Genomic DNA, 25975 nt, shown 5'->3' with positions numbered 1-25975 from the left:
ATCTGTATGCATGTATGTATCTTCTTGTGAAGGATTCTTTCATAAATGTGTGTGGTAGACGTATTTAAAATCTCCACACCATCTTGTCAGGCTGCTTCTCTCTTCCTTTCTACATTAGAGTCAGCGATCTAGATCTCTCTACCTCTCCCCAGGAAGATCATCTTCACAGAGAAGTAGCGCTGCGTAGCCTTTCCTTCCCCCCCCCCCCCNNTATACACTTGTCTTTCTTCCTCTTCTGCTTCTATCGTTTCACGGCTACTTTTTAGGAATTTCATATACCCCAGGCTCAACGCTTTTGCAGTTCGATTCTTCCCTCTTTCTATCATCCAAGCATAAGTACACCCCCAGGACTGTATTGGCTTAGCTCATCTCTTCTTCGCTTTCTTTCTTTCCTTTCTTTGGCACTTGACAAAGAAGAGACAGGTAGCACCTTTCGGAGGAGGAAATCTTCTTCCTGTTCGGTTCCTTTCTATTCTGCCTCATCCTTCTCTTCTTTACCTACACTCCATGGAAGGACTGACTCTGAAGAAGATGAAGAAGAAAAGAAAAAGAGAAAGAAGAAGAAAGAAGAGGAGAAAGAAGAAGATGGAGAAGATGTGTCATGGCTACGGTTACTAGGGAGAGACGAAAGAAGAAGGAGCAAGAAATCTCGCGGGAGATCTCTATCATTCAACCCTCTAGCTGGAGTCGACGTACAAGAAGAAGAAGAAGAAAACGAAAGACAGAGAGATCAGGAAGAAGAAGAAGAAGAAAGAGAGAGAGATAGAAAAGAAGAAGAAGATGAGATTCCTTGGATGTGTTGTTCGGCTGTGTATTTTCGAGGTGTGAATAGTCTTGTAATTTCCCCTTTCCTTCTCTTTCTCTTGTGGAAGCTTCTCTTTCTTCTTCATCCGGGTTTAAAGAAGAGAAGAAGAAGAAGAGACAAGAGAAAGATCACCCCGGAGAAAGACGGCATTTCGACAACGCAGGAGAAGGAAGAGAAGAAATTCTCTTGTTCTTCCTCTCTTCATCCTAGTCCATCTTTCTCTCTCTCTTCTACAGGAAGGTCTATTTCACATGAGAAGCAGAGTAAAAGTACCATTCACATAAAATCGGTGAGAAGACAGGAGGAAAGAAAAGAAGAAGAAGAAGAAAAGAGAGAATTCGTGCCTGCAGAAATGCTGCCAAGCGCTTACATTACAGAGAGTTGCTTGAGAGAAGCCAGTGAAGTTTATGTCTCTCCCCCATTCAATCTAAGAATCTCTCAGGAGACAGAGCTTGATAGTAGGATGAAGATTAGCACGCCTTCTGCTTCAGCTCTCGGGTGTATGTACACCTCACATGTGGGAGAGCAACGGAAGACAGGCCAGGAGCAGTATCAGGAGTGTCACACGGAGGAACCTTTGGATGAGGAAAGAGAAGAAGATCAAGAAGAAGAAAAGAGTGTTGACGAGAAGAAAGGAGAGAGTACAAGTTTCGATGTGTCGGCCATCGAGAGTCTTTTAGTATCTCTCCGACTTTTACGTATCGCTTTCTTTCCACTCTTGTATTTCTTTAACTTTTTGTTCTATACAGACGTTTTAGCAGTTTTCTTTCTTCTTCTTTCCTATTCTCAGCTTCTGACGTCAAAACATCTCTGGGGGTATGCTCTGGCGGGGATCGCTGCTCTCCTTGTTCGACAGGTAAAGACCAATCTTTCAGAAGGGTCTCTCTCACCCCGGTGACAAAGTGTATGTACACCCTCGCTTATGGGGTGTATGTACACCTGACGATGACTGTCACACTTGCTTGTCCTCCAGTCATTAAATAAAGACAAGGGTGTGGTTTCACTCCCCTCAGCAACAGATGTTATGTAGGAAGATATTTCTACAGATACATACATACATACGCATATACTTACGTGTCAGGTATACCATCTACATATATATGTATATGTTTTCCCCAGTGTACATACAGACACTCACTTGGTTGCGGTCGTCTCGCCGTCTCCTTGTGTGTCTTCGTGAAGTTTGTTTCTTTTTCTTTCACTCAAATACAATACCTCTCATCTCCCCTTCCGTTCTCTCTCGAATTGCTAGGGACAGACAGAATAACGTGGGTCTGTACATCTTCCCTCTTGCTCTCCCTGTAGATCTTTCACGCTTCATCTGACCTGCTGGTGTTTCATTTCTTCTTTCTCTTCTGCATGCCTAGACTGCTTTTTCTTTTGGCCTTTCTTGTAGAGGGGCATAACACAGAAAGCAGTAGAGACGAAGAGAAAACTTCTTCTTCATCCACATGACAGATTCCTACAGGAGATCATACCATTCCTCTGTACACATAGTATTTCAAGTATAGAGATTCTCCAGTGCTTCCCGCACGTATCTTATCTTCCGTAAGCGTTCCTTCTTTCTTTTGAGGTAGCTGCGGAGTCTGTCTCTTCAGAAGATTTCTGTAGACGATAGCGAGAGTAGGTCGCAGTAGGAGTTCATTCTTTCTTCCTTCATGCTTTCTCTCATATGAGAGAAGTTATGTAGGCTCATCTCTAAAAGATCTTCTCTTCTTTCCGAAGATAGAAAGAATGGCAGGAGAAGAATAAGCTTTCCTCAATCAATCAAGTGTACATACGCTTCTCTCTCTTTCTCTTTTTCTTGTGGTGTTTTGTCTTCAGAGTTCTATTATATGGTTAGGAGGGTGTATTCTCTTTGTTTTCTTATCTTTCATCTACTTCTTCTCTTCTCTTTCTTCTTCTTATTGTTCTTCCTCTTCTTTTCATTCCTGCCCCGAAAGCGCATCTTCTTCTTCCTCCTCTTCCTCTTCTCCTTCTTTCTCTTCTTCCTTCACAAGTAAAGAACATGGGGCCGCTTCTTCTTCTTTCTTCTCTCCTGTCTCCTTTTTCTTGTCTCCGTTCTTTCCTTCTCTTCCATCTCAGCCGGGAGACAAGTCTCAAACGTTCTCCTCTCTCACCTCGATCAGATGGTCTAAATGCTTCATTTCTGTCTCTTTGCTCCTTCCTCTTCTTCTTCCTGTTATTTTGTTTCTTCTTTTCATTGTTTGGAATGGGGGACGTATTGCTATAGGTCATCAAGCCTTCCATCAACCAGGTGTACATACAGCTCAATTACTCTACGTGACACTCTTTCTTATGTTCGCGGCAAGCCCGGCAACTCTATGTAGAACCATACGGAGAGGTCTCTGTTTCTTTCGCGTCGCTTTTTCTTCTCTTTTTCGCATCGGCAGCGGAGGGAGTGAGACAACTCTCAGACATAACTGCAGAGGTTTGAAAGACACCTCGAAGAAGATGGCTCGCAAGCGAGAGAGAGGGAAAGAAGAAACAGGAAAGAATGAAGAAGAGGGAAGAGGAAGAGAAGAAGAAATGAAGAGCATAACAAGGGAGACGTTGGATAGATCTTCTTGTCAAAGAAAAGAGGATAGAACAAAAGACGAAGAAGAAGAAAAGATGAAGATGAGGTGTAACGACAGTAGGAATTCGATTTCTCCTGATCTCTTAGAGAGACTAAAGAATAGACCTACTTCACATCTTCCTTCCTCAGTACATGCATCATCTTCTTGTTCCGCTCCTTCTATCTTACACAACATAGACAGTTGTTCTTCTTCTTCTTATTCTTGTTCCTTTTACTTATCTTGGATATCTTTCTTTCTCCTTTTTCTCTTCTTTAGTTTGTGTACAGGATGGGGTGCAGTAGCTCATCCCTTTCTTCTCTCTGACAATCGACACTATACTTTCTATCTCTGGCGTCGATTCTTTCGATTCTCCTTCTTTCGTTTCTATCTTGGGCCTTTCATAGTTACAAGCTTCTTAGTCTTTGGAGAAGTTCCTCGATCTCTTTGTATCCCGCCTCTTCCTATGTCTTTTTTGATGTCTTTCATCAAGAAAGAAGAGACAGGTGGGCGGGGTTCTTTGCGTAGTCAGAAGGCAAAGCTCCCTTTCGAAGCCAGGGGAAGAGAAGAAGAAAGAAGCAAGCTGAGAAGGAGATCGATAGAGGAAGAGAACTCGCTGGATACGATCATGACTGCTTCACATGTTGCGAGGCGTGGAGAAGAATATGAAAGAAAGGATAGCGTAGGAGAGAAAGAACGGTTTTTGCTGATAGAAGGAGAAAGGAAGAGAGAGAGTCGAGAAAATGACGAGCTAAGAGAGAGAAGAAATGTCGGAAGCAAGGAGGCTCGTATCTGCACGGATACTGCGGCTGTGATGATTGGGATGAGGTGTATAGAGACGAAAGAAACTAGAGAGAAAGAAGCATATAACGAGAATAGAGGAGAAGAAGAGGGTTTGAAGCATGGGAACGAAAAGGAAAGAGAGGTGGACTCTTGGACGTTGCTTTCTTTTTTGAATGAGAGAGGAGGAGAGAGAGACTTGAGAAGAAGAAGGAAGAGAAGCGAAATCGTAGAAATCGTCGAAGAGAGTGAAGAACTACAAGACCAAGGAGGTGTACATACACCCGAGATTTCAGGTGTACAGGCAGGTTCTGTTTCGAGTCATTGGCATTCGTCGTATACTGATACAAGTCCAAGTTCAGTCAGTCTTCTTGGTTCAGCAGCATGTCTTGTAAGTAATTCAGTCGATTTCGATAATGAAGAAGGAAGTAACTTCCATTTTTCTACGGAAAGTGATCTAACGGGAGAGATGTCTAATGAAGTTTATACCGCTTCTCAGACAACACAGGCATCAGGATTCCTTGAGAAGCCCGAGAAACGAGAAGAAGAAGAAGAAGAAACACAAAGCGATAGAATAACAGTGCATTCTCTTCTTTCTTCTTCTATTGTCGGACACAAATGGTATTCGCTTGAGACATTCTACTCATGTGGGTGCCTGTGTATATACACCCTGTGTATTGTTTTGGTTCTAGTCCCAGCGGATCTTTTCGAGCCTCGTTACTTTCTTTTCATTCTTGTTCTCTTTCTTCTTCACGAGAAATTCCTTCTCTCTCCTGAATTCTATAGCAGTACCCCGATCTCTGGCGAGTATGGTTCAAACACAGCTACCTCAGGAAGATCGGAGAAAGACGTAATAGAGAGAGGAGAAGGAAGAATGAAAGAACAGACATCTCGAATCTTTTCATCCCGTCTTGAAGGAAAGAGGATTCGTGCGGATGGCAAAGAGAAGAGAGAAAGAGAGACGACAGGTGTGCAAGAAACTTCTCTAAATTCCTCTCCATGTATAAGAGGGAATCTCTCCTCCTCATGTGACCATCTTCAAGGTCAACCTCAAACTGTTAAGGCGATTGTGAAGAAGTCATGGCTACAGCCAATGAGTTGTCTTTTCAAGTGTATGTACACCCGGCGAGCATGGGTCGGTGTGTATCGAGGAGAGGGAAGCGGATACGAGGCAGCTCTCTTGAATGAGTTTCTTGGTTTTCTTTCCAATCTTGTCGCAAGCTTTGCTTTAATTTACATTTTCGTTTTTCATTCCTTCATTGATGAAGATGGAAGAATCGCTCGTTTTATGTTTTAACGAAGAAAGATCCAAGAGGAGAGAAAGATCCAACAGACAAGATTCGCTCTCTTTCTCTCTGTGTGTTTGTGTGTATGTACGGAGGTCTTCTGAATAGCAAGAAATATAGCGTTTCGTGACAGGTTGTTCCTCTTTGTTTATTCCGTTATGCTTATGGCATATTTGGCCATAAAGCCGCACCATCGACCGATTCTGTCTTCTACCGCTCCTATGATTTCTACGACGACTGCTAGTACTATTACTATTACTTTGACGAGAGAGGCAGAAGACCATGTGTGTGAGGACGTCATTCCGGGGAGTCGTCATGTGTCTATCTCTTTAATGCCCAGCATCTTTATTGTTGAGAAAGAGCTTCAGCTCAAAGAAAAGGGACCCCTCTTTTCTTTCAGAGGCTTAGTTGCTTTTGAAGAAAGAGAACCATAGATAGAGTGTCACGTTCACAATAGGATGAAGAGAACAAGAAGGACTCCTGGGTTCAGTATCCTCACACAGAGGGACCGGCTGACAGAGGCAGTGCCCTCCTTCATCGAGATATGTCGGAGGCGGAGACACGTAGTGATGCGCGTGTTTGTTTTCTCATCAACTCTTGAGAAAGGACGGGCGTCTTTCGATCTCATGAGAGTGCTACCACTGGGGTGTACATACACCTGACCAGCTGCTCCACCAGTGGCACGACTATTGCCCTTCGCCTCCGCCCACTTTTTTCTCGGACTTCGGAACACAGGGTGGTCCAAAGCAAACAATGAAACAAAGAGATTCTTCTGAAGACAAGGGACTGTCCTCAATTACCGTCGAGTGTGGTTTACTACTGTTCAACTCCTATCAATACCCATGAACGACTTGCCAGCCTTTGGGAAGAGTTTCTTCTCTTACATACACCTGTCATCGCGATGTAGAGTCCTTCCGGTTCTCTAATAAAACCATTCACGTGGCCGATGTTCGTCGTCTGGCTTCTCTTCAAGCTTTACTAGCCTTTTCACACACACAGCTGGGAAGTACGATATGGAAGGTTCACAATAGCTGGCGGCCGCAACTATCTTTCAACAGGACGCTCATTCTCAAGATGTAGACGCGCGCCTATCAGTGACACACACGTGAAGTCGTTCATTTCCTTTCTTTGTCTCCAGTTCTTATTCTTGTTTGCGCGATCTCACTTCTTTATGCCTCTGCTCTTCTGCTTTACTTGTGCTACTACTACTACCCCTAGCTCTAGTACGCCACGTCACAGATGCTGCCTACATCCTTATCCTTCTCATTTCTTTTCTTCTCTCCCTCTCTCGAACAGGGTGATATTCATCCATTGTCAAAAATAGACCTTTTTTCTCTCCTGCTTATTATCTTTGTGAACCTACTTCCCCTCTCTCACATGATCATAGACTACCCATAAAGATGATTGAGAGAAGAGGCAAGGTTTGAGAGAACACGAGAGAAAGGAGGAAAGACTGACTGATGGAAGGCTCCTATGGACGACTAGGGCTTGTTTCTCTTATCTCAATACAGACCCACTGACATGGGGTGCATGAATGTAGATGAGAAGATATGCAGATGGCTAGCTAGCTAGATAGTAAAGAAGAAAGGCAGTAGTTCGTCAGTCAATCAATCGAACGTTAGAGAATCGAGGGAGCTTAGAGTTGAGAGACGACTCGGAGTCTTCTTATCTTCATCATCGGTACCGGAGAACATGAATGACTGGAAAACTTTCTCGCTTTCTTTCCTTTCGCAACATAACTACCACACGTACGATTCCACCAAACAGTGAAAGTCAGAACATCCAGATATACATATATACATGTATATATATATATATATGTATTCTCTCTGTTCTTTTCCGCTTAAAGTCTGCGACCTCTGCGACCAGACTTTCTTCGTGTCGAGTCAGTCGGGATAGGGGTCACGTCCTCGATACGTCCGATGCGCATGCCCGAACGAGCCAGAGCTCTGGAAAAAACACATACAAACACGCATGTATGCCTATGTATACATATATATATATATGTACATGGTTACGTAGCACGTCATATACGTGTATCTACCGTATACACACGTAGGGAAATGATATACGAAGGAGAAGCAGAGTAGTCGTCCATGGAAGATCACATCATGAACAGTCGTTCCTCTATACAGCAAGGACCGCAGGCTACCGCTTGAATATCGGAGAGTGAATGCTTAATCTACTATTGTGCTTGTCTCTCCCCTGTTGTTGTGCATCCCTGTTCATTAGAATGAGACAGGAGAATGAATGGAAGTACGTGTGTATATCACGTAAAAAGATTCATAGACAGCTTCTCTGCAATGTCGTAATCGCGGAGTCCGTTTTTAGCTGTCTGTTCTGTAGGTACACTGCAGGGTACCCAAGACCGGACGAACGGAAGACCCTCCACTCCTTCTCACTCTACACACATACGGAGATATGAGACTGTTTCTCTTTCTTTTGAAAACAGGGAATATACCTGAACACACGAGGCTTGTTTTGTAACGTCTCTTCATGTTTCTCTCTATACTTCTCCTCCTTTCCCTCTCTCCTCAGAACCCCCCCGGAAAGAATAAATTGGCCGGTTCGCTCCGGCCCTCTGTGCATGCGAAGACCACCAGTACCTAGAGATGACGATGAATGGGCTAGAGCCACCGGCCAAGTACATTCATCGGGAGTAATACATGTAAAACTCGCCTTTTCGTGACTTTCTTTCCTACCCATAATGTCAACACGTCTCCAGTGAACGTAATCTTGGATCAGATCTTCCGCTATGACCGATCGTATCATCTTCATCTTCTTACCTTAAAGCGCTCTGAGCCCCGGGGCCAGGTGTTTTGCTCTTTGTGCCTCCAGCAGCACGGACTTTCACATGGATAGCAGAAATTCCTAGTTCTTTACATCTGGCCGCCACATCTGCAGCCGCCATCATAGCAGCGTAAGGTGAGCTTTCGTCACGATCAGCCTTGACTTTCATCCCCCCCGTAACACGGACAAGGGTTTCACGGCCGCTGAGGTCGGTAACATGAATGAAAGTATCATTGAAAGACGCATAAATATGAGCTACACCAAAGACAAGCTCTCCGTCACGGGTTGCTGGGCCGAGTCCTCCAACTCCCGCAGTCGCAGGAGCTGCTGCAGTTTCACCTTCCTCACCCCCAGCCGCAGCGGCTTTCGCGGACTTCTTCGGTGCCATGATGATGATGAAGATGAAGATATGTGGAGGAAGCCTTGAGAAAGGAAAGAAGACGTGATAGAGAGAAAACGCGGGTAAACCGCGAGGCTATGAAGAAGAGAAAGGCAGCACAGAAACAAAGCCACGGACAACAACAACGAACGGACAATTCCCTCTCTCTTCCCTACCCACTGCACATGCTACCGAACTTTTCATCCAAGCAGTGGGGAACGAAGGCACAGGCGGCGTAATAGTATAGGACTTGTGGGGGGTGGTTGTGTATGACACCTTGGAAGGACTCTAAGAGACATTCGGCTTATAAGGAGAGTGCGGTAGCCCAGTCGTCATGACAAAGAACCGAAGGAGGGTGCATGCGTGTGTCGATGGTGATGACGATGGAGATGCCGTTCCGGTCCTTCTCTGTTGTCTCCTAGAGACGTGATGATCATGGACACACATTTCTCGTATTCTTGAGATTTCTTGAAGAATTCGGAAGAGAATGAAAGCTTAGGAGAAGCAGTGGTGAGGTGCATGTACACCTGAGAGAAATGTCGATCAAGGCGCATCATCCAGCTCGCTATCTGAGCAGGCGATACGGCTGTCTCGGATGAAGCGACGGGAACGAACTTACTCCGGTTTCTTCTTCAGAAAGGGCAATGCACGACACTTTCCGGACAGGTTTTCCGTCACGTCAGGTCTAGTCCACACTGCGCGCCGACAGTTCTGAACCTTCACAACTATGATAATGGCGCAAGGACAGAGCATGTCTTGACGTCAGCTTTTCCGCGTAACTCATCGTGTGATGAAGGCTTTGGCTTCACTGGCAGAGAGGCGGCCTGGTGTACACAGCAAGTGTACATGATTGTCCGTGCAAGCGTACCGCGGTTCTCAGGACTTCATATTCGCCCTGGTCTGCGAGAGCCACCGCTGTCAGTGAGTCATACTGTGACCTGACGCCTCTCATTCCTTCTTTCTCTATCCTGTACGTTTTTACATACTCGAAGGACACCCCAGTGGGGTCAGAACTGTTACAGTCCGTGTTAGGGCTCGCCGCTGTGAGGCAGCTGCGGAAAACTCCGCTGGTTTCAAGCAGAGTACTTGTCCGGCACTTCCACAAACACATGCAACACTGACGGAAAAATGCTATGCAGAGGAACACAACAAATGGTTATACACGCAACTGCATGTACTTTCAATCGGGGTACTAAGGGATTGTGTATGTACTGGATCCACAGGCTACTCTACCTGCTTGGAAAGACTAAGGCTGCTTCTGACGTGCATGCTGTCAGTTGTCGTGCTACTCATCCGAGTTCACGGTGCTCGCTCGCATGGTATTCTTGTGGAGAATTCTTTGAACAGCTGGTGAAACCAAAAGAGTAGAAAGTCATCTGCTGCGTCACCTGCCAGTAGAAGTTGACAGGTGACGTCGCGCGCAGGCGGAATGTGCCCATGAACCACGGGGGTTGCCGGTGATGGACGCCAGGCGGCGATGACGAAGAGACAGCATTCGGTGTCAAAAAGAAAAGAAGAAATAGTGCAAGCGAAACCAGCAGGAGGTGTTCTTCGTCGAAGTTCTTGGATTGTCAATCACAACAGGTGGCTGATACTTTCTAACGACGGTCAAACGCAACTCTACAAAGGACCCCGAGATCGATGGATCGGACAGCGTCGGTCTTCGCTGACCGCGCTTCATGAGTTAAAACGTACCTTTTTGTAAAGGAGCTGAATTTCTTGGCAGGTCAGCTGTTTAAGCTTCGTCTTGACTGAGTCTTACCCACTACTTGGCGCAGAAGTTCCGTGTACGGGGGATGCCTATGAAGTGCTGCAAGGGCTGTATCGCCGGTCACTCAAGGGGCATTGGCACAAGCTTGTAGTAAGGAAGACGATACTATAAGGTGTGAGCTTGTTGTAGTCAGGCTTCGCTTTTACATTGAGAAGAGAGACGTGCGCCTCTCGGACCAGTGACCGACAGAGATAGGTTTCGTATTAATTATCACTGCCGTCTACCCCGAATCCTAATACTGTTACCATCTGCGTGCCCAACTAAGCGATCCACCTAGAATACATATCAAAGCTCTGATAGGTAAGATTAACGAGACTTTTCTGCAGGGACTTGCCGTGCCTTTCTTTCACGAATGTCTTTTCCATTTGTACGGAGTTTTCTTTCGGCCGTCGTGACGCTGAGAATTTGACGTGGTATGTCAAAAAAGAGATTCCGAGGCTCATCTCAGAAAGGTTTTTATTCTGTGTGCTTCAAGCTATCCCCCCTGTGTAAAATTGTCACCATCTAATCTACGAAGAAACCTTTCATATCTCTTTAGGTCTGATCGTGTGGTTTAGTTCGTCGACGCGTTTCTAAACACACGCGTCCCCTGCACCGACAAGGGAGATGCACCCACCGTCTGACCTCTTTGATCTTCTCTGTAATCTTTTAATTCATCCAACCCACATTCCAGACGAACTGTGTGTCTTTCTCACAGCCCCTGGTCATTCCTCTTCCTTCCTTTCTGCAACTGACACCTACAAACATCTGATCAGACATCCATCTGATCCTTCTAGTAATAGGGACGGGGAGACTCTGGCCAAATCTCTCTCTCTCGAATTCACAGTTCCACCGTGTTCCTTTCATGACAAAAGGCGGCCTTCTTTGGGTTCCATCATTTCAAGCAAAGAATACGATGGCTATCCCTAGCCGTCAGGGAATGAGTGTCTCCTTACTCGGTGTCTCCACAGTGATATCAAAGTCTGTACCAGCAGGAAGAGCCATCCACGCTTGAGACAAGCAATACTGGAGAACTGAGATAAAACGACACATCATTAACACCACTATAGTTGGGCTTTCTTGCACTGGATACAATCTTTCACTCAGCCTAACAACGATGTCTCATAGGAGTCCATATCGAACTTCGTAATAGTAGCGGTTTCCCCCGTGACAGCACTTACCGTAGACAGTACTAGCGTGGTGCTCACGAGTAACACAATCCATCCCTTATGCTCTTCGCTCACTTCTCTTCTCTGCCTTGTCAAGGAAGTCTCGTTTTCACCTCTCTTTGGTGGTATCTATCTCGCGGATACCTTCTCCCTCTCAAGACTCTTTACCACATATAGGCATGTATATGTTGTCCACATACATATATATATGATAGAAACATAAGCATGTGTATGTGCGCCATAGAGACTACTAGCATGTATATGGAGCTTATAGCAGGACGGGAGACAAACGCCTTGGACTATTTTAACTGTCTTTCTCTCTTCATCGCCAAAGCGCCGATGAAAGAGAGGTGCAAAGAATCTCAACCGAGAAGAATGAAGAAGTAGAGACACTCCCTGAGAAGCCGGCCTCTATGTTCACGTCAAGATACAAAGGAAAGAAGTGCTTGCATTTGATAGCCGCGAAGAGGATTTCGTCTTCTGAAAGAAGCTTCACCGTCAACTTCCTGAGCGTCCGACCAACGGATCATCTTATCTTTACTTGCATTGTCGAAAGCAACCTATACACTGAAGTGTCCAAGCTCACGGGTAGAGAGGATGAATGACGACGTAGAGAGAGACATTCATAGCTCCTCTTTGTATACATTTCATTCTTCCTGACACAGGAATCTTGCGTGTTTTGTCTTTGTCTTCTCTTTTCTCCCTCTCCCCTCCCTGTCTCCTTTCTCGTCATCATCATTCTCTCTGTCTCCTGTCTCTTCATGATAGTAGTAGGAGTAGAACAACACGCTCACTCGCTTACTCACTCGCTGTTTGCAACTTCTCTTCCACTGCTGCTACTGCCGCTGCTGGCGAGTCGGAGTGAGAAAGAAAGGAACGAGGAATTCTCCTTTTCTAGGGCTGCACCATGGAGAGTTCCTTTCTAATTTGCAAAAAGTGAAGGAGAGAGAGCGAAGAAAAGAAACCTATGTGTCCTTTCTTTCTCTCTTTCGACAAGCATGAAAGAGGTGGGAAGGAGCACCACCTCTCTACTACTCTTACACGCGTCAAACTTGTCAACTTTCTCGCTAAGTTCCTTCTATCTCGTTTTTCTACCATTCCTCTCCATTTGCATGCACAAATGTCAAACAATCGCCTCTAACTCGACACACATACACACCCTTCTTTCTTTTCTTCTTTGCATGGAATGGAAAGAAAGGATTCCTCTGTCTCTCCACATCATTCCCGCCCGCCGACAAGCAGCAAGCCGAGTTTCTCGTGATCCTTCTTCCTTTCTCTCTATCTTTCTCTCTTTCTTCTTTTCTTCTTTCTTTCTTGCTTTGTCTTTCTTCCTCACTTTTGTCGTGATTCTTCTTACTTATCTGCTCTGCTCTTCGTTCGATGCTTAGCTCGAGCTACCTGCGCCACTTACCCCCGAAGAAGAAAAGCGAAGATGGATGCTCTCTGAAAAGTCAGCAGGCTCTAGTCCTTGTCGCCATATCTTGTCTCTTCTCATTATTCTATTCCTTTTCCCTACCATGCTGCTAACGACAAAGACATCTGTCTCTTCTCCCTTTCTTCTTCTCTTCTTTCGTGTTTACTCATCGTCGTCCATGGCGTCTTTTGTCTTTCTATGATAACTCCTTCCTTCATCTCTCTTTCGCTCTTTCTTCATTCTCTTGCATTCCCTCCATCTCCTGCTGCTCTCAAATCAGAAGACGACTCCAGGGAGATACGACAAATAGGAGACAGCTAACTTCTATCTCTCTATCTGTCTCTCTCTCTTCTTCCGTCAAGAATCCAGTGTCTTTCTTCCTCTTCTTCGGTTACCTAGATCGGTTCATAGCTCCTCTTCTTTAAGTTGAAGAAGAATATCTTCTTATACTCCTCTAAAGACTCCTTCTTCATTCACGTCGCCATATATCGCTCTACTCGGGAAGTGCATGCTCCACTCATGTAGCTTTACAAGATATAACTGTCGATCTACAGTATATACATACGTGTATATATCTATACATATACGAGTGCTCAGTACAACTATCTCTGTAACATACATCACTATCTCTTTCTCAATGGATCTATGTACATAGACTATGTATACCTATATATATATATAATCTAGATATGAATTCGCAGTATATAGCATGTGTAAATGTATCATCTATGAACACTACCGCTAGTCTCCTTGAACCTCCGGAGGTGCCTCCTTCTAAAGGTAAGCACACACGAAGGAGAGCTTAGAGAAGAACCCCTTCTTCCTTCATCCTCTCTCTCTCTGTATCATTTGTATCAGATATCTGTCTATATGAAGAGGATTACCAGCCCTCTTCTTCCTGTGATGCTTTCTTAAGAAGAGAAACAAGAAGAAAGCTCTTTCTTTTCATAACTCTCTACACACTCTCTTCTTTCTTTTCTCTCTTTTGCAAAGCAACATGGCGATGTCTTCACTTCATAAGAGAGGGGGGAATAATAAGAAGCCTTCTTCTTCTTCTTCTCCCACTTCATGTGAGTATACCACACCTCGTTATTCATCGCCTTCACCTACATCTAAGACTTTTCTTCTTCTCGGGAGAGAAACGCAGAGAAGCCGGCGACAGCATTCTTCTTCTTCTCCTTCTTCTTCTTCGTCTTCGTCTTCCTCTTCCTCTTCATGCGCATCTTCTCTGCCTTCCGAGGGAGAGAAAGAAGACCAGCGAAAAGAGAAATCTAGAGAACTCAATTCCGAAACATTTACCAGTCGGAGTATCCAAAGTGCTTCAACTGCATGCACGTCACGCAGTCACCATAATCTTCATGACGAGGAAGAAGAAGAAGAAAAAGTCCCCTCATCTTCTTCTTCTTTTCAAGAGGAGAACAAAACAACTACAGAGAAAGCAGCAGCGACAGGAGAAGGAGGAGGAGGCCACCATGGTCATCATGAAAAGAAACCTTCCTCTTCTTCTTCTTTGACGAGAGAGAAAAAAGAAGTTCCTCGTCCCTCTAAACTCGACTTCTTCGATCCAGACTCGGATCTTACCAAGTCAGATTATAGAGGAGTCGCTTCTCTTGTCTGTGAGTTTTCTTTCCCTCTTCTTCTCATTCTCCTATCTTTTCTCTCTTAGCTGTTGTCCTTGCTTTTTCATTCTTTCTCTCTAGCTTCCTTGATCATCCATCCTATGAAGATGAAGAGGTGTCTTCTTCTTCTTCTTCTCCTTTTTCGTGGCTATTCCTCTCTTCGTCTTTTCTGCAGCCATTGCATGGGACTCCCGAGAAAGGTCTCTTTTCTTTCACTACGTCCTTTACTCCCGTCATTCTTCTCTCGCTGGACGTTCGAATACTCTATCTATCTCTCTCTATATATATATATCTACTGCTGTGCATCTATTCCTATCGATTTCTCTCTCTATATGTATGTCTATGTATGGCTATGTGTGTATGTCTATGTATGTATCCACACGTATATGTGTGTGTATGTACCATTTATGTGTATATATATATATATATATTCGTGCATGCATATTGTTGACTAGGTGCTTGTGAAAGAGGGGAGTTTGTATCTAACAAGTTCAACATGGAAGCCTCGCGCGTGGCTACCCAACACATAAGGACTCTTTCCTATGTTTCTCTCTCTCTATTTTTCTCTCCTATTTTTCTCTTTCTTTCTTGTATGTTTCTCTCTCTGTCATGATCGATGATTGATTAAGAAGAGGATGAGGGGTGCTGCAGCTCGTCATAACGCAATTTGACAGAAAAGGCTTTTCTTCTTCTTCTTTTCTTTCTTTTCTTCATTTGTTGTCATCCATTCACCGTGAGAGAAAGCAGACTGCATGCATTTTCTCTTCTCACAAGCTTTTTGCTCTGATGCTTCTTCTTGTCTTTCTCTCCATTTATCTCCTGTCTCTACTTCTTCGCTGTCCCACCTCTCGCTTCTCTTAAAGTATCCAAAAGAAAAAGAAGAGAAAAACGGCCGATCTCACCTCTTTCCTTTCTTTCTTTTTGTGGTGTATGTACAGTTATTGCAGCCTTATTTTATTTAGTTGTCAATCCTATACTTCGGTGGTATGATAGTAAAGAATTCGTTGATCCATCTGTAAGTTTCTTTCTTTCTTTCATTCATCTTCTTTCGCTTCTTCTCTGCCTGTCTTCAATGACATCTTCATATTTTCTAACAGTTGGCGTGTATCTATACACCCCTCTCTCTCTCTGTATAGATATGTATGTATATATATATATGTATATATATATGTGAATGCATATGCGTGTATGTATACATGTGTAAGGGTCTGTGTATGTATATGTGTATGTAATATGCATGTGTATGTATGTGTATGTACAACACACACTTGCCTTACGTCTTTTCCCGTCAATGAGACACTGTGGCTAGACACCTCCTCTCTCATCCCTCTCCATTCATGAAGGAACACGTCTTTCTCTCTCTCTGTCTCTTTCTGTCTCTCTCTAGTCTTCTTTCTTTGCGACCGAACTTTTTCGTTTTTGTCCGAGGTGAAATGTCGTATTCTTATTATTGTTTGGGGGGATGAGATTTTCTTCTTTCTCGTGAATGCACAACAAAGGATGATGGATGTGAGGAGCTGAAAGGCAAGAAGTGAATCGATTCTCCCGCTTCATCTCTCGATACTCTCCTATCTGTATCTACTGTGCACCTACATGTCTCTGGACTTCCAGACTTCCTTACTTCTGTATCTACTTACAACGGTATCGTATCGTACACATGTACATACATATATAGATATAGATATATAGATAGATAGGTGTATGTACATACGTATATAGGGGATACCATGTGTGCTAGTACCGTGATATACTTTATGTGGTCGATAGGGAGGGAAGAAGTCGGCGTGAGAGAAAGAGCGGAAGGCTCCTCTGGAGGTCCAGTGACGTCACTCGCTCACTACACACATAGAGAAAAGGTCTCTCCTCTCTCTCTCTTCATTATATATATATATATATATGTGTATATATATATGTGTATATGTATTATGTATACATATGTGCCTGCATGCGTTTTGTGTGTGTGTGTTTTGTGTGGTTGATGGATTAGCTTGCGAGAGCGATGTTTAACGACTTCTTCTTTTTAGTAAGTTTTGTCTCTTCGATAAATCGTTTGCACTTAAACATTCTACCTCTATCTCCTGCTCTCTCAAGCCTTCACAGAGATACGTAGATGTGTGGACTGATATGTATGTATGGATGAGGATGTATGTATGTATCTATGGAAATACGTATATCTGTGGGAGTATGCATGTAGGATTATCTCCGAGACATAGACTGAAAAGGGGAAATTCTTCTTCTTTCGATTGACTTAGCGAAAGAAGGAGGAGGGAGAGCAAGAAAGAGATGAGACAGAAAGAGAGATAGATAGAGAGAGATAGAAAGAGATAGATAGATTAAAGAAATAGATAGGCTAAAGTCAGATAGGTAGATAGGTAGATAGGTAGGTAGATGCCTTCGTGTGATAGGAGGGCTTTTCCATACCCCCAAGAGCGAGGGAAGAAAGTCTTCGTTCTATCACTTCTTCTTCTTGTTGTCTTGTATATGGAGGTTTGTCTTTTCTCTCTTTTTCTTTCTGTACATGTACTACTACTTTTCAGATCTTTCTATTTCATGGTAGACGTCCTTCACTCTTCTTCTGGGACTTTGCATGTATATGTCTATCTATCTCTTCTTTACATCTATAGTTCTCATCTCCCTTCATATATATAGACATATATATACATATATATATATATATAGACACGGCATATATTTTCTACATAGGTCGTCTATCTATACTTATATATATGAATAGTGTGTTGTATGTATACACGATAGGCAAGATGTCTGTGCGTACGGCTGACAATTGACATGAGGTGTCGCGAGGGTGGGACGGGATCGCGTCTTTTTCTCTTTCTTTCTCACTCTTTCTTTTCTTCTTTTCTTTTCCATGGATTTTTATGGACTTCTGGTCGCGTTTCTTTCCTCTCGTCTATTTGGGAGGTGTTAATTTATCTGTCTTTCTATTTCTCTCTTCTTTGTCTTCTTTCTTCAAGATGAAGAGGGAATCTTCTTCACTCCCGTAGTATGTATATTCAGGTGTATATACACCTCAAGTTTTCCTGTTGTGTTTTCTTGGACTTGTTTTTTCTCCTTTCTTCTTGTAGATGTTTATGTGGGCAAAACTCTTTGCCTGGTCATTCACGTAAGTCTTTCTTTCTTTCTTTCTCTCTTTCTCACTCTTTCTTTTTTCTGCTTCTGAAGAAGGACCTGTGAGAGAAGAGAGAGAGGACTTCTTCTTCTGTTTCTTCTTCTTCTTTCTTGAGAGAGATGTGATCTTATCGATGCGTGGCTTGTCATCCTCATACGTGTGTGGCTGTCTTCTTCTTCTTGTTGTTGCGATGAGGTAGACATGTGTCTAGACACCCCACCATAGGGTAGACAAGTCGCATAACTTTAAGATTGTCTTTATCTCTTCCTTTCTTTCTTCTTCTTCTTCTCACTCTCTATGCATGACTCTTCTTCCCTGTACGTTCATCGCTTCATACACTACATAGCAGCAATCCCCTGAATGTCACCCTCTTTCTTTCCTTTTTATTTCCTCTCTTCCCTTCTTTACTCTATCTCTCCTCATTGTCTTTCTTTTTCTTTTCTTCTTTTTCGATGCAGAGCTTACTATTTACACGTCTTATATATGAAAAATCGAATAAGCAAGAGAGCGCTGCTTTTCCTTCAGCACCTAACTCAGTCTTGCGCCATTGCCTATGCTGTAGGAAGTTGTCTATACAACGAGTAAGAATCTACCTATCAATCTACTAGTCATTCATCTATCAATGTAAAACTTCTCTTGTTTTCTTCATCTTCTTCTTCTACCCCTTCGTCTTCTCTGTCTTTCTCTTATTCTTCTTTGCTCCTTCTTTCTCTTTCTCTCTCTCTCTCCGTCTCTTTCTTTCTCGGCTCTTTCTTGAAGATCATGCGATCTATCTCCATCTGTTACCTTATATCTGTCTGTCTCTCTATCATCTATGTAGACATATCTTCCTCTTCTTCTTTCTCTCTCTTCTTCCTCTTGCTCTGTTGGAGTCTCTGTGGCACTATGCCTCCTTACATACATCTCTACTCATACATTACGTACATTTTCATATCTACCTCTATCTTCATACATCTTCTCCATACATCTATATCCATGTATTTCTCTCCACTTATACATAGATGAAGTTACTATGTTGTACGTCTCTATTTCTACTATTTCTATACCTCCCTCATTTGGCTACTTCTCACCTGCCTACCTTCTTCTTCTTCTTGTTGCCATTCTTCTTGTGTATCCTCGTGACTTTCCTATCTTTATCATGACGGAGAATTGTAGATATCAACTTACACATCTTCACTCCACCTTTCTTCCTTTCTTAGTCATTACGCCTGCCTACTACAGCTACTATTTCTCTTCTTCTTCTTCTTGGTCTTCTTCCTCATTGTTTCTTTTCTCCATTTCTTCTCTTCTTCTTAGGACCACATATCTCAGTTTTGACTAGAAGACAACCTTCTTCGCAAGTATAAGAAATCTATCTTTATCTTCGATCTTTAATCTATCTTCACTCTTTAATCTATCTGTATAAAATCTGTCTTGACTCTTGGATAGATATGTCGATGCTCTCATGTTTGCCCTTCTTGTGGGTGTGGCTCTTTTCTTAGGTGGCCCATCATTCCTGCCGCCTTCGTTCAGATAATTGCCGTCGTACAGTTCATGAAGGTAAAATAAAGTGGCGACACCTTCGAAGAGAAAAAGAAAGAGAAGACACCAGAGATGATGGAAAATGAAGAAGGAGCTTATGAGAGTTCTCTCTTTTCTCTCTCTGTCTCTCTCGAATCTGCTCTTTATGCCTTGGCTTGCTTCTGTGTTGCAAATCCTCTCTCTCTCTTTCTCTCTTTCTCTCGGGGCGCGTATCTGTACTCTGCTGCTTCTTCTTTGTCAAACGCATAAGAATGAAGAAGGGGAAGAAGAAGAAGAAACTTCTTCTTTATTATGATTTGTTGCCTTTACTACTATCACTACTACTAGTACCTGCAGTACTTGTACTACTCATCATACTATTCATACTACTAGTAGTCCTACTACTACTACTAGTAGTAGTCTTAGTAGTTCTATCACTATCACTACTACTACTAGTATTAGTAGGAGTAGGACTACGACGACGACTACTATTACTATTATATTGCATAGGAGTAGTAGTAGTAAGAGTAGTTAGAATGAGAGTCCTGTAGCCATAGCCGAGGACGAGGGAGATAAGAAAAGAAGAAGAGAGAGAGAAAGAGGAAAAAGAAGGAAGAATTTTGTTCTATCTATTTACCTATTAGCTTTTTATGAATGGCTTCTCTTTCTTTCTTTCTTTCTTTCTTTTTCATTCTTTGCTTTTTTCTTCCTTTATGTGTAGATGCATTCGTATAGCAGTACGAATATGGCGTTTCTACAAGATATGAAAGACGGAATACCCACCCCAGGATACCCCGACAATGTACGCAATTCTCTCTCTCTCTCTCTCTAGCAACTCTCTTCTCTTCTATCTTATCTTATCTTCTTTTTCTCTCTCTTCTCTTCTTATTTAAGCCTTTCTTTCTTACTGGATTTCTCGTAATTCTGACCACTCGATGTCCTTTCCTTCTTTTCTTCTACGATTCCTCCTCTTCAAGACATCTCTCTTTCTTTCTCCTTTCCTCTTCTTTTGTCCTCCCTTCCTTCTCTTCTTTAGAGTCTCTCTTTTCTTTTCTTTTTCTTCTTTTTTCTTGTTCTCTTACGTTGATGTGTAACATGTAAAGCATCGGACAACTTCTTCTTCTTCTTTACTATTTTTCTTTCTATTCTCTTCTCTCTCCTATGTAGTCCTTCGCTTTCGTCTTCTCTATTCGCTATAGCACTTTCTCTCCTGTCCTCCTTTCCTTCTTGCATGTCTCTCGTTTCCTATCTTATCTCTTACTTTCGCTATCTATCTATCTTCAATCTATCTATCTTTAATATATGTTTAATCTATCTATGTTTAATCTATCTATTTATATTTTACTTTCTCCCTCTACGTATCTTTACTTAATTTATCTCCAGTCTATCTTCAGTCTATCTGTCTTTCCCCTATCTCTCTCTCTTAGTTTCTATTTCTATTTCTGTTAGATCTCTTCTTCCTTCCTATTCTTCCTATTCTTCGTATTCCTATTGCTAGTCTTCCTATTCTTCCTATTCCTATTCTTCCTATTCTTCTTATTCTTCTTATTCTTATTCTTTTTATTTGTATGTTGTGTAGGTGTGTTTGGGGAATTTCGTGGACTATTTGTTTTGTCCGGTGTTAGTGTACGAACCTTACTACGCCCGAGGTCGAGGCTTCCGCCTTCCTTACTTCATCCTTAAGCTCTTCTCCATGATCGCCGCTATGGTAAGAGATTCCACTCTCCCTCTCCTTCAAAGAGGACACGAAACAGATGAGAAAGAAGAAGATAAAAAGAAGGAGAGGAAGAAGAAGAAGGAAATTAGAAGTGGGAGGAGTAAAGGTAAAGATGAAGTAAGTGAGAAACATAGAGAGAGACAGAAAGAATGCACGAGAGAGACAAAGAGGAAGGATGAAAGAAGGGGAGGAACGTCGGTCAAAGAGGCGGATAGATTAAAGATAGATAGATTAAAGATAGAATAAAGATAGATTAAAGATAGATAGGGGGTAGACAGTAGCTAGATGCAGTTGTCAAGCTACAGACGACAGGAGCAAAGAAAGATGAGAGAGAGAGTGAGGGAGCTTAGAGTGATTGCGTAGAGAGAAGTAAGAGGGAGTTCGTGAAGAAGAAGAAGAAAGAGAAGAGAAAGAGTGAGAAAGAAAGAAAGAGTGAGAAAGAAAGAAGAGATAAAGAAGAGATAAAGAGGTAGGAAGATCATGCAAACAGCGAAGCAGGACGGCATCTCTGTCTCTTCTCACATCAGTAAAAAGAAGAAGAAGTGGAGGAAAGCGTCACTCTATTAATTAGATTCTGTAGCCTTTTTTGTCTTCCATCCTTCTCTGCCTCTTCTTCTTTTTTCCTCACATCCACTCTCTCTCTTTCTCTCTATCATCTCTCTCTTTCTCTCTGTATGTATCTATCTGTATGGCTCGTTCAAATACCTCTACAGCTAGATGCAGTGGATTGATCTTTCTATTATATCTATCTCAATGTCTATCTCTATTTCTCTATGGATGGATGGATGAATTTTAGTCATGTAAGCCACATGAACAAATCCTCTCTTCTTTCTCCTCCTCTTCTTCGTTCTTATCTTTCTTCCCTCATCCTCTTTTCTCCCTCATCCTTCATTCATTCCTTCTCATCTTCTTTTTCTTCTTTTCTTCTTCGTTTGTCCTTATGTGTGTGTAGGTAGTGATGTATCTGGCGTGTACGTCGTATTTGATCCCTACAATTGTGAAGACTCCCACGATGTCTTTCACAGAGGCCATCTGCAGTTTGATCTTTCCTTTCCTCTTCCTCGACGTTCTCATCTTTTACATCCTCTTCGAGTGTATCTGCAACTTAGCTGCGGAGGTCACAAACTTCGCTAATCGAAATTTCTATGATGTAAGTCGTAATCTCCTCCCCTCCTCTTTCTTTCTTTCTTTGTCTGTTTGGGTATATAGGTGTATGTGTGTATATCCGCCGGTGTCTCCCCGCGTCTTCGCCTTGGGTAGGCTTTGCGATGTACCAAATACATCCTCCACTACTACTACTATTACTACTACTACTTTATCATTCTTCTTCTTCTTTCTCTTGAGATCTTAAGAGTCATAGCAGTAGTAGGAGTAGGGGAAGGATTTGAATGGATTCGAACCCTGTAGAGAAAAAAAAAACAAGAAAAAGAAGAAGACTTCCGCAACTCTTTACCTTCCTTGTTCAAGCCACATAATGCATATACATATATATATATATAGATGTATATAGATGTATATGTATGTGTTTGGATGAGGCGGTGATAGTAGGAGGAGAAGGTAGGTCAGTTCCAAAAGATAGATTATGACCATAGAGGAGCCTCGAGTAGAAAAAGAAGAAAAAGAAGCTAAGCAGAAGAAGGAGAAGAAGGAGAAGGAGAATTCCCTGGAGAGCAGTTGCTTCTTGGGTTATCATTCATTGCGTGTCGCTCCACAGAAATCTATCTAGACTAGAAGAAGAAGGGGAATAAGAAGAACAAAACAACTCCTTTCTGTCTTATTCTCTCTGTCTGTAGTGGAGTGTGTCTTCTTCTTCTTCTTCCTCTTCTTCTTTCGCTTGTTTTGCTACTGCTGCTGGCGACGGTCCTAGCTACGATGAACGCGTCAGAATCCAAACCTCTTCTTCTTCTGTTCCTCACTACAACTAGTACTAGTAGAAGTAGTCCTTATTATTCTTTATATTCTTTATATTCTTATTCTTGCTGCTCTTGTTGTTCTTTTCTTGTTTTCACACGACGTCCAGTCATGAGGACTAGAATCGACCAAAGCCACAAATACAAGGCGAAGTATGAGTAGGACACCTCCTACTCCCAGTAGTACTAGTACTAGTAGTAGCCGGAGTATCAGTAGTAGTAGTAGTGGCAAAATAATGATAGTAGTACGACTGCTATGACTACTCCTACTACTAGTAGTAGTTGTTGTCGTCGTCGTAGTAGTAGTATAATAATAGTCGTCGTCGTCGTATAATATTAGTTCGTTTTAGTTGTAGTGGAAGTGCTCCTTGTAGGAGAAATAGAAGTGGCGGTGGTATGTGTTTGATGAGGCGTAGGGAGGAAAGTTTAAAATAGAAGTGAAGTGTCTTGTGTGTCTTCTCGTCTCAGCTTGCATCTTCCTCTTCTCTTCATGGCCTCTATGAATGAAACACATCCTTCTCTCAATTCTTATCGAAAGAAGAAGAAGAATGAGAAGAAGAAGAGAAACTCTTCTACTAAGAATAGGATCATCATGAGACTGACCCATACCGACACATCATTATTATGAGGGAGACTTAAAAGAGAAAGAAACAGCAGGTACTCCTACTCCTACTCCAACAGCAACTAGTGTGTATAGACACCTGGATACAACACAAGGAGTACGTACATCCAAACGTACACTCGGATTCTTCTCTCTCTCTTTCTTTCTTTCTCACTCTTTCTTTTTCGTGTATGATAGTTGTGTGTCCTTTACTTCCATAACAAGAGCGTTCTTCTTCTTCTTATTCTTCTTATTCTTCTTCTTCTTATTCTTCTTCTTTTTTGTAGGATTGGTGGAATAGTATGAATTGGGACGAGTACTCGCGCAAGTGGAACAAGCCCGTGCATCGATTTCTCCTACGCCACGTCTACATGGAGACGCAGCACAAATACAAGGTAACTACCGAAACACATACGCAAGGCCAGAAAATGAAAAGAAAGGGAGAAAGAGAGAAAGAGAGAGAAGCAGGAGCGTAGTGGTGCTACTTGCAGGAAAGACGGCGACGAGACGAAGAAGGGATGACAAAGAAAGAAAAGGAAAGATAAGAAGAAAAGAAGAAGAAGAAGGATTGGAGGAGTCCTGGCAGATTGTTGTGTAGAGTGAGTGAGTATACAGCTGTACATACACCTCAAATAAAAAAAAACAAAAACAGTAATATACATACCTGATTTACTTGCGTGCATGCATGCGTATCAAACGTGCATGCATAGAGATTCACACATAAGTCTATCAACCCTCCTACGCTATTTCTACTCCTGTCTCCTCGATATAGATACATATACATATACAAATCTATATATATATGTATATGTATATATGTATGTATATGTATATATATGATAGACAAGAGAAGAAAGAAGAAACACATATCTGGCCTTGTGTGCATGTTGTCTATCTATAGCAAATAGAGGTCCTTTTTTTCTACAGCTCTTCTTCTTCTTCTTCTCCTTTTTCTCTTCTTTCTAAGACGTTCTCTCTCTCCCTAAGTTCTACTTCGTCTATCATATCAATACATACAGACGGCTATACTCCGTACTAAGCATACACGTATACATACGTAGTTATATACATATGTGTATCGATAGATATGTACATACACTTCTATGCGCGTCTACTGAGTATGGCTGGTGTGTTTTCTTTCTTCTTCGTCTTCTTCTCTTCTGTGTATAGTAAGTGATGTGACTGTCCGTAAGAGGGGAGCCGACTGTGAAACTTTCTCTTGCCTTCTTTCTTCTTTTTGCGCGAAAGAGGCAAGAAAGAAAGCCAAAGAATTGAAGAAAGAGAGAAAGAAAGCATGAAAGGATGAACGAATGAAAGGAGTAGAGAGGGAGAATGTCTCTCTTTTCTTATCTTTTCTCATATCTAGTATAGATATACATACATATATATAGAGCTTTTCTGTCTGTATATATGTGTGCTATATACATGTAGATACATAGATAGACATATCTATGTATGCTCTCTGCATATATGTCTCTACACGTATGTGTGTATGTGTATGTGTAGTGGAGTCATAAGACAGCGTCGTTTGCGACGTTTCTTTTTTCCGCTCTCCTTCACGAGATGATCCTAGTAAGACCTTTCTCTCTCTCTTTCTCTCTTTCTTTCTCTTTCTCTCTTTCTTTCTCTTTCTTTCTTTCTTTCTCCCTCTTTCTTTGTTTTCTCCTTTCTTCGCTTTAATGAGTTTGGTACATATTTCACTTTCTGTAGAGCTATCTAGCCTTCTTTCACATTCTTCTTTTCTATCACTCTGTCGTGTCTCTTATTTCGTTCTTTTGTCTCTTCTTCTTCTTCCCTTCTCTTTCCTCTTGTTCTTTTTTATCTTCCTTTCGAGATCTCACGTCTTGCTCTTTCTTCAGCACATGACTCTTCTTTTCTGCTCTTTTCTGTTGCATGCTTGTATGTATCTGCATATGATTTACTTCCTCTCCTATCCATACATCTTTCTCAGCATCACTACACATGATCTGTTACAAACTTGTCTCTCTCTCTTTCTCTCTCTCTTATTTCTTCTTTTTTATCTCTTTCTCCTTTTCTTTCTCTACTTCTCTCTCTTCTTCTCTTTCCTTCTTTCTCGCGTTCTCTCTCTCTCTCTCATAGAACTAATCTTACTCCCTTTCTCTATATCTCGTTCTCTCTGTCTATCTCCCTATCTCTCTTCTTCTTTCTCACTCTTTCTTCCTTTCTTTGTCTCTTTCTTTGTCCCTGTGTAGGCAGTGTGTTTTCGTATCGTTCGTTTGTATTTGTTTGGTTTGATGCTTCTCCAAATTCCTCTCATTGCCCTAGGAAGGAAATACAGGCACCAGCCTCTACTCGCCAACGCAATCTTCTGGGCCTGTATGATGCTAGGTAAAGAAGAGTCAAAAGAGAAAGAAAGAAAGAATGAGAAAGAAAGAGGGAGAAAGAAGAGAGAGAAAGAAGAAGAGAGAGAAAGGAAGGGGATGATGGGAATGTGTCTAACATCTCAAATCAAGGCTCCAGGCTTTCGGCAGATAGAATAAAGGCAGCTCGATGAAAGAGAAATAAATTCGAGGTCGATCAAAGATCAATAGATAGATAAAGATAGATAG

The 25975-nt window shown here is 42.3% G+C and overlaps 3 protein-coding genes across 3 annotated transcripts in view; 2 read left to right on the top strand and 1 right to left on the bottom strand.

Annotated features, from left to right (window-relative positions):
* Positions 1-223: 223 nt before the first annotated feature.
* CSUI_004991 (die2 alg10 family protein) lies at positions 224-5734 on the top strand. The gene is made up of 2 exons (XM_068065172.1): positions 224-1661; positions 2630-5734. Exons 1-2 carry the CDS (start codon positions 795-797, stop codon positions 5435-5437), a joined length of 3675 nt encoding a protein of 1224 aa, XP_067922854.1. The 5' UTR covers positions 224-794; the 3' UTR covers positions 5438-5734.
* A 1516-nt stretch (positions 5735-7250) lies between these two features.
* CSUI_004990 (ribosomal protein rps14) lies at positions 7251-8964 on the bottom strand. Its single transcript, XM_068065171.1, has 2 exons — positions 8213-8964; positions 7251-7375 (listed from the first exon to the last, which is right to left on the bottom strand). Exons 1-2 carry the CDS (start codon positions 8602-8604, stop codon positions 7270-7272), a joined length of 498 nt encoding a protein of 165 aa, XP_067922853.1. The 5' UTR covers positions 8605-8964; the 3' UTR covers positions 7251-7269.
* Positions 8965-12227: 3263 nt separating this feature from the next.
* The window catches only part of CSUI_004989 (acyl- :cholesterol acyltransferase alpha acat1-alpha), a 15800-nt gene continuing 2052 nt past the window's right edge, over positions 12228-25975 (top strand). The window contains exons 1-14 of the mRNA XM_068065170.1: positions 12228-14544; positions 15486-15562; positions 16535-16570; positions 17634-17671; positions 18136-18258; positions 19159-19216; positions 19899-19979; positions 20757-20885; positions 21847-22044; positions 22688-22818; positions 23273-23461; positions 23693-23800; positions 24912-24977; positions 25619-25754. Of these exons, the coding sequence (XP_067922852.1) occupies positions 13926-14544; positions 15486-15562; positions 16535-16570; positions 17634-17671; positions 18136-18258; positions 19159-19216; positions 19899-19979; positions 20757-20885; positions 21847-22044; positions 22688-22818; positions 23273-23432 (1650 nt within the window). The 5' untranslated portion in view covers positions 12228-13925 and the 3' untranslated portion in view covers positions 23433-23461; positions 23693-23800; positions 24912-24977; positions 25619-25754. The remainder of the gene's footprint in view (positions 14545-15485; positions 15563-16534; positions 16571-17633; positions 17672-18135; positions 18259-19158; positions 19217-19898; positions 19980-20756; positions 20886-21846; positions 22045-22687; positions 22819-23272; positions 23462-23692; positions 23801-24911; positions 24978-25618; positions 25755-25975) is intronic.

The sequence above is a fragment of the Cystoisospora suis genome (genome assembly GCF_002600585.1).
Source record: "Cystoisospora suis strain Wien I chromosome Unknown contig_2390, whole genome shotgun sequence".
NCBI classification, from domain to species: domain Eukaryota; phylum Apicomplexa; class Conoidasida; order Eucoccidiorida; family Sarcocystidae; genus Cystoisospora; species Cystoisospora suis.
Note: the sequence above shows the minus strand (reverse complement) of the source record. Positions and strands in the feature narration are given on the sequence as shown.

Bases quoted from the DNA above. Each gene is read 5' to 3' on its own strand.
- CSUI_004990 (XM_068065171.1), bottom strand. From the start codon at position 8,604: ATGGCACCGAAGAAGTCCGCGAAAGCCGCTGCGGCTGGGGGTGAGGAA. The intron at 7,376-8,212 runs GTAAGAAGATGA...TGTTTTTTCCAG, and splicing joins GGGGCTCAGAGCGCTTTAAG to AGCTCTGGCTCGTTCGGGCA.
- CSUI_004991 (XM_068065172.1), top strand. From the start codon at position 795: ATGTGTTGTTCGGCTGTGTATTTTCGAGGTGTGAATAGTCTTGTAATT. The intron at 1,662-2,629 runs GTAAAGACCAAT...TTTTGTCTTCAG, and splicing joins CTGCTCTCCTTGTTCGACAG to AGTTCTATTATATGGTTAGG.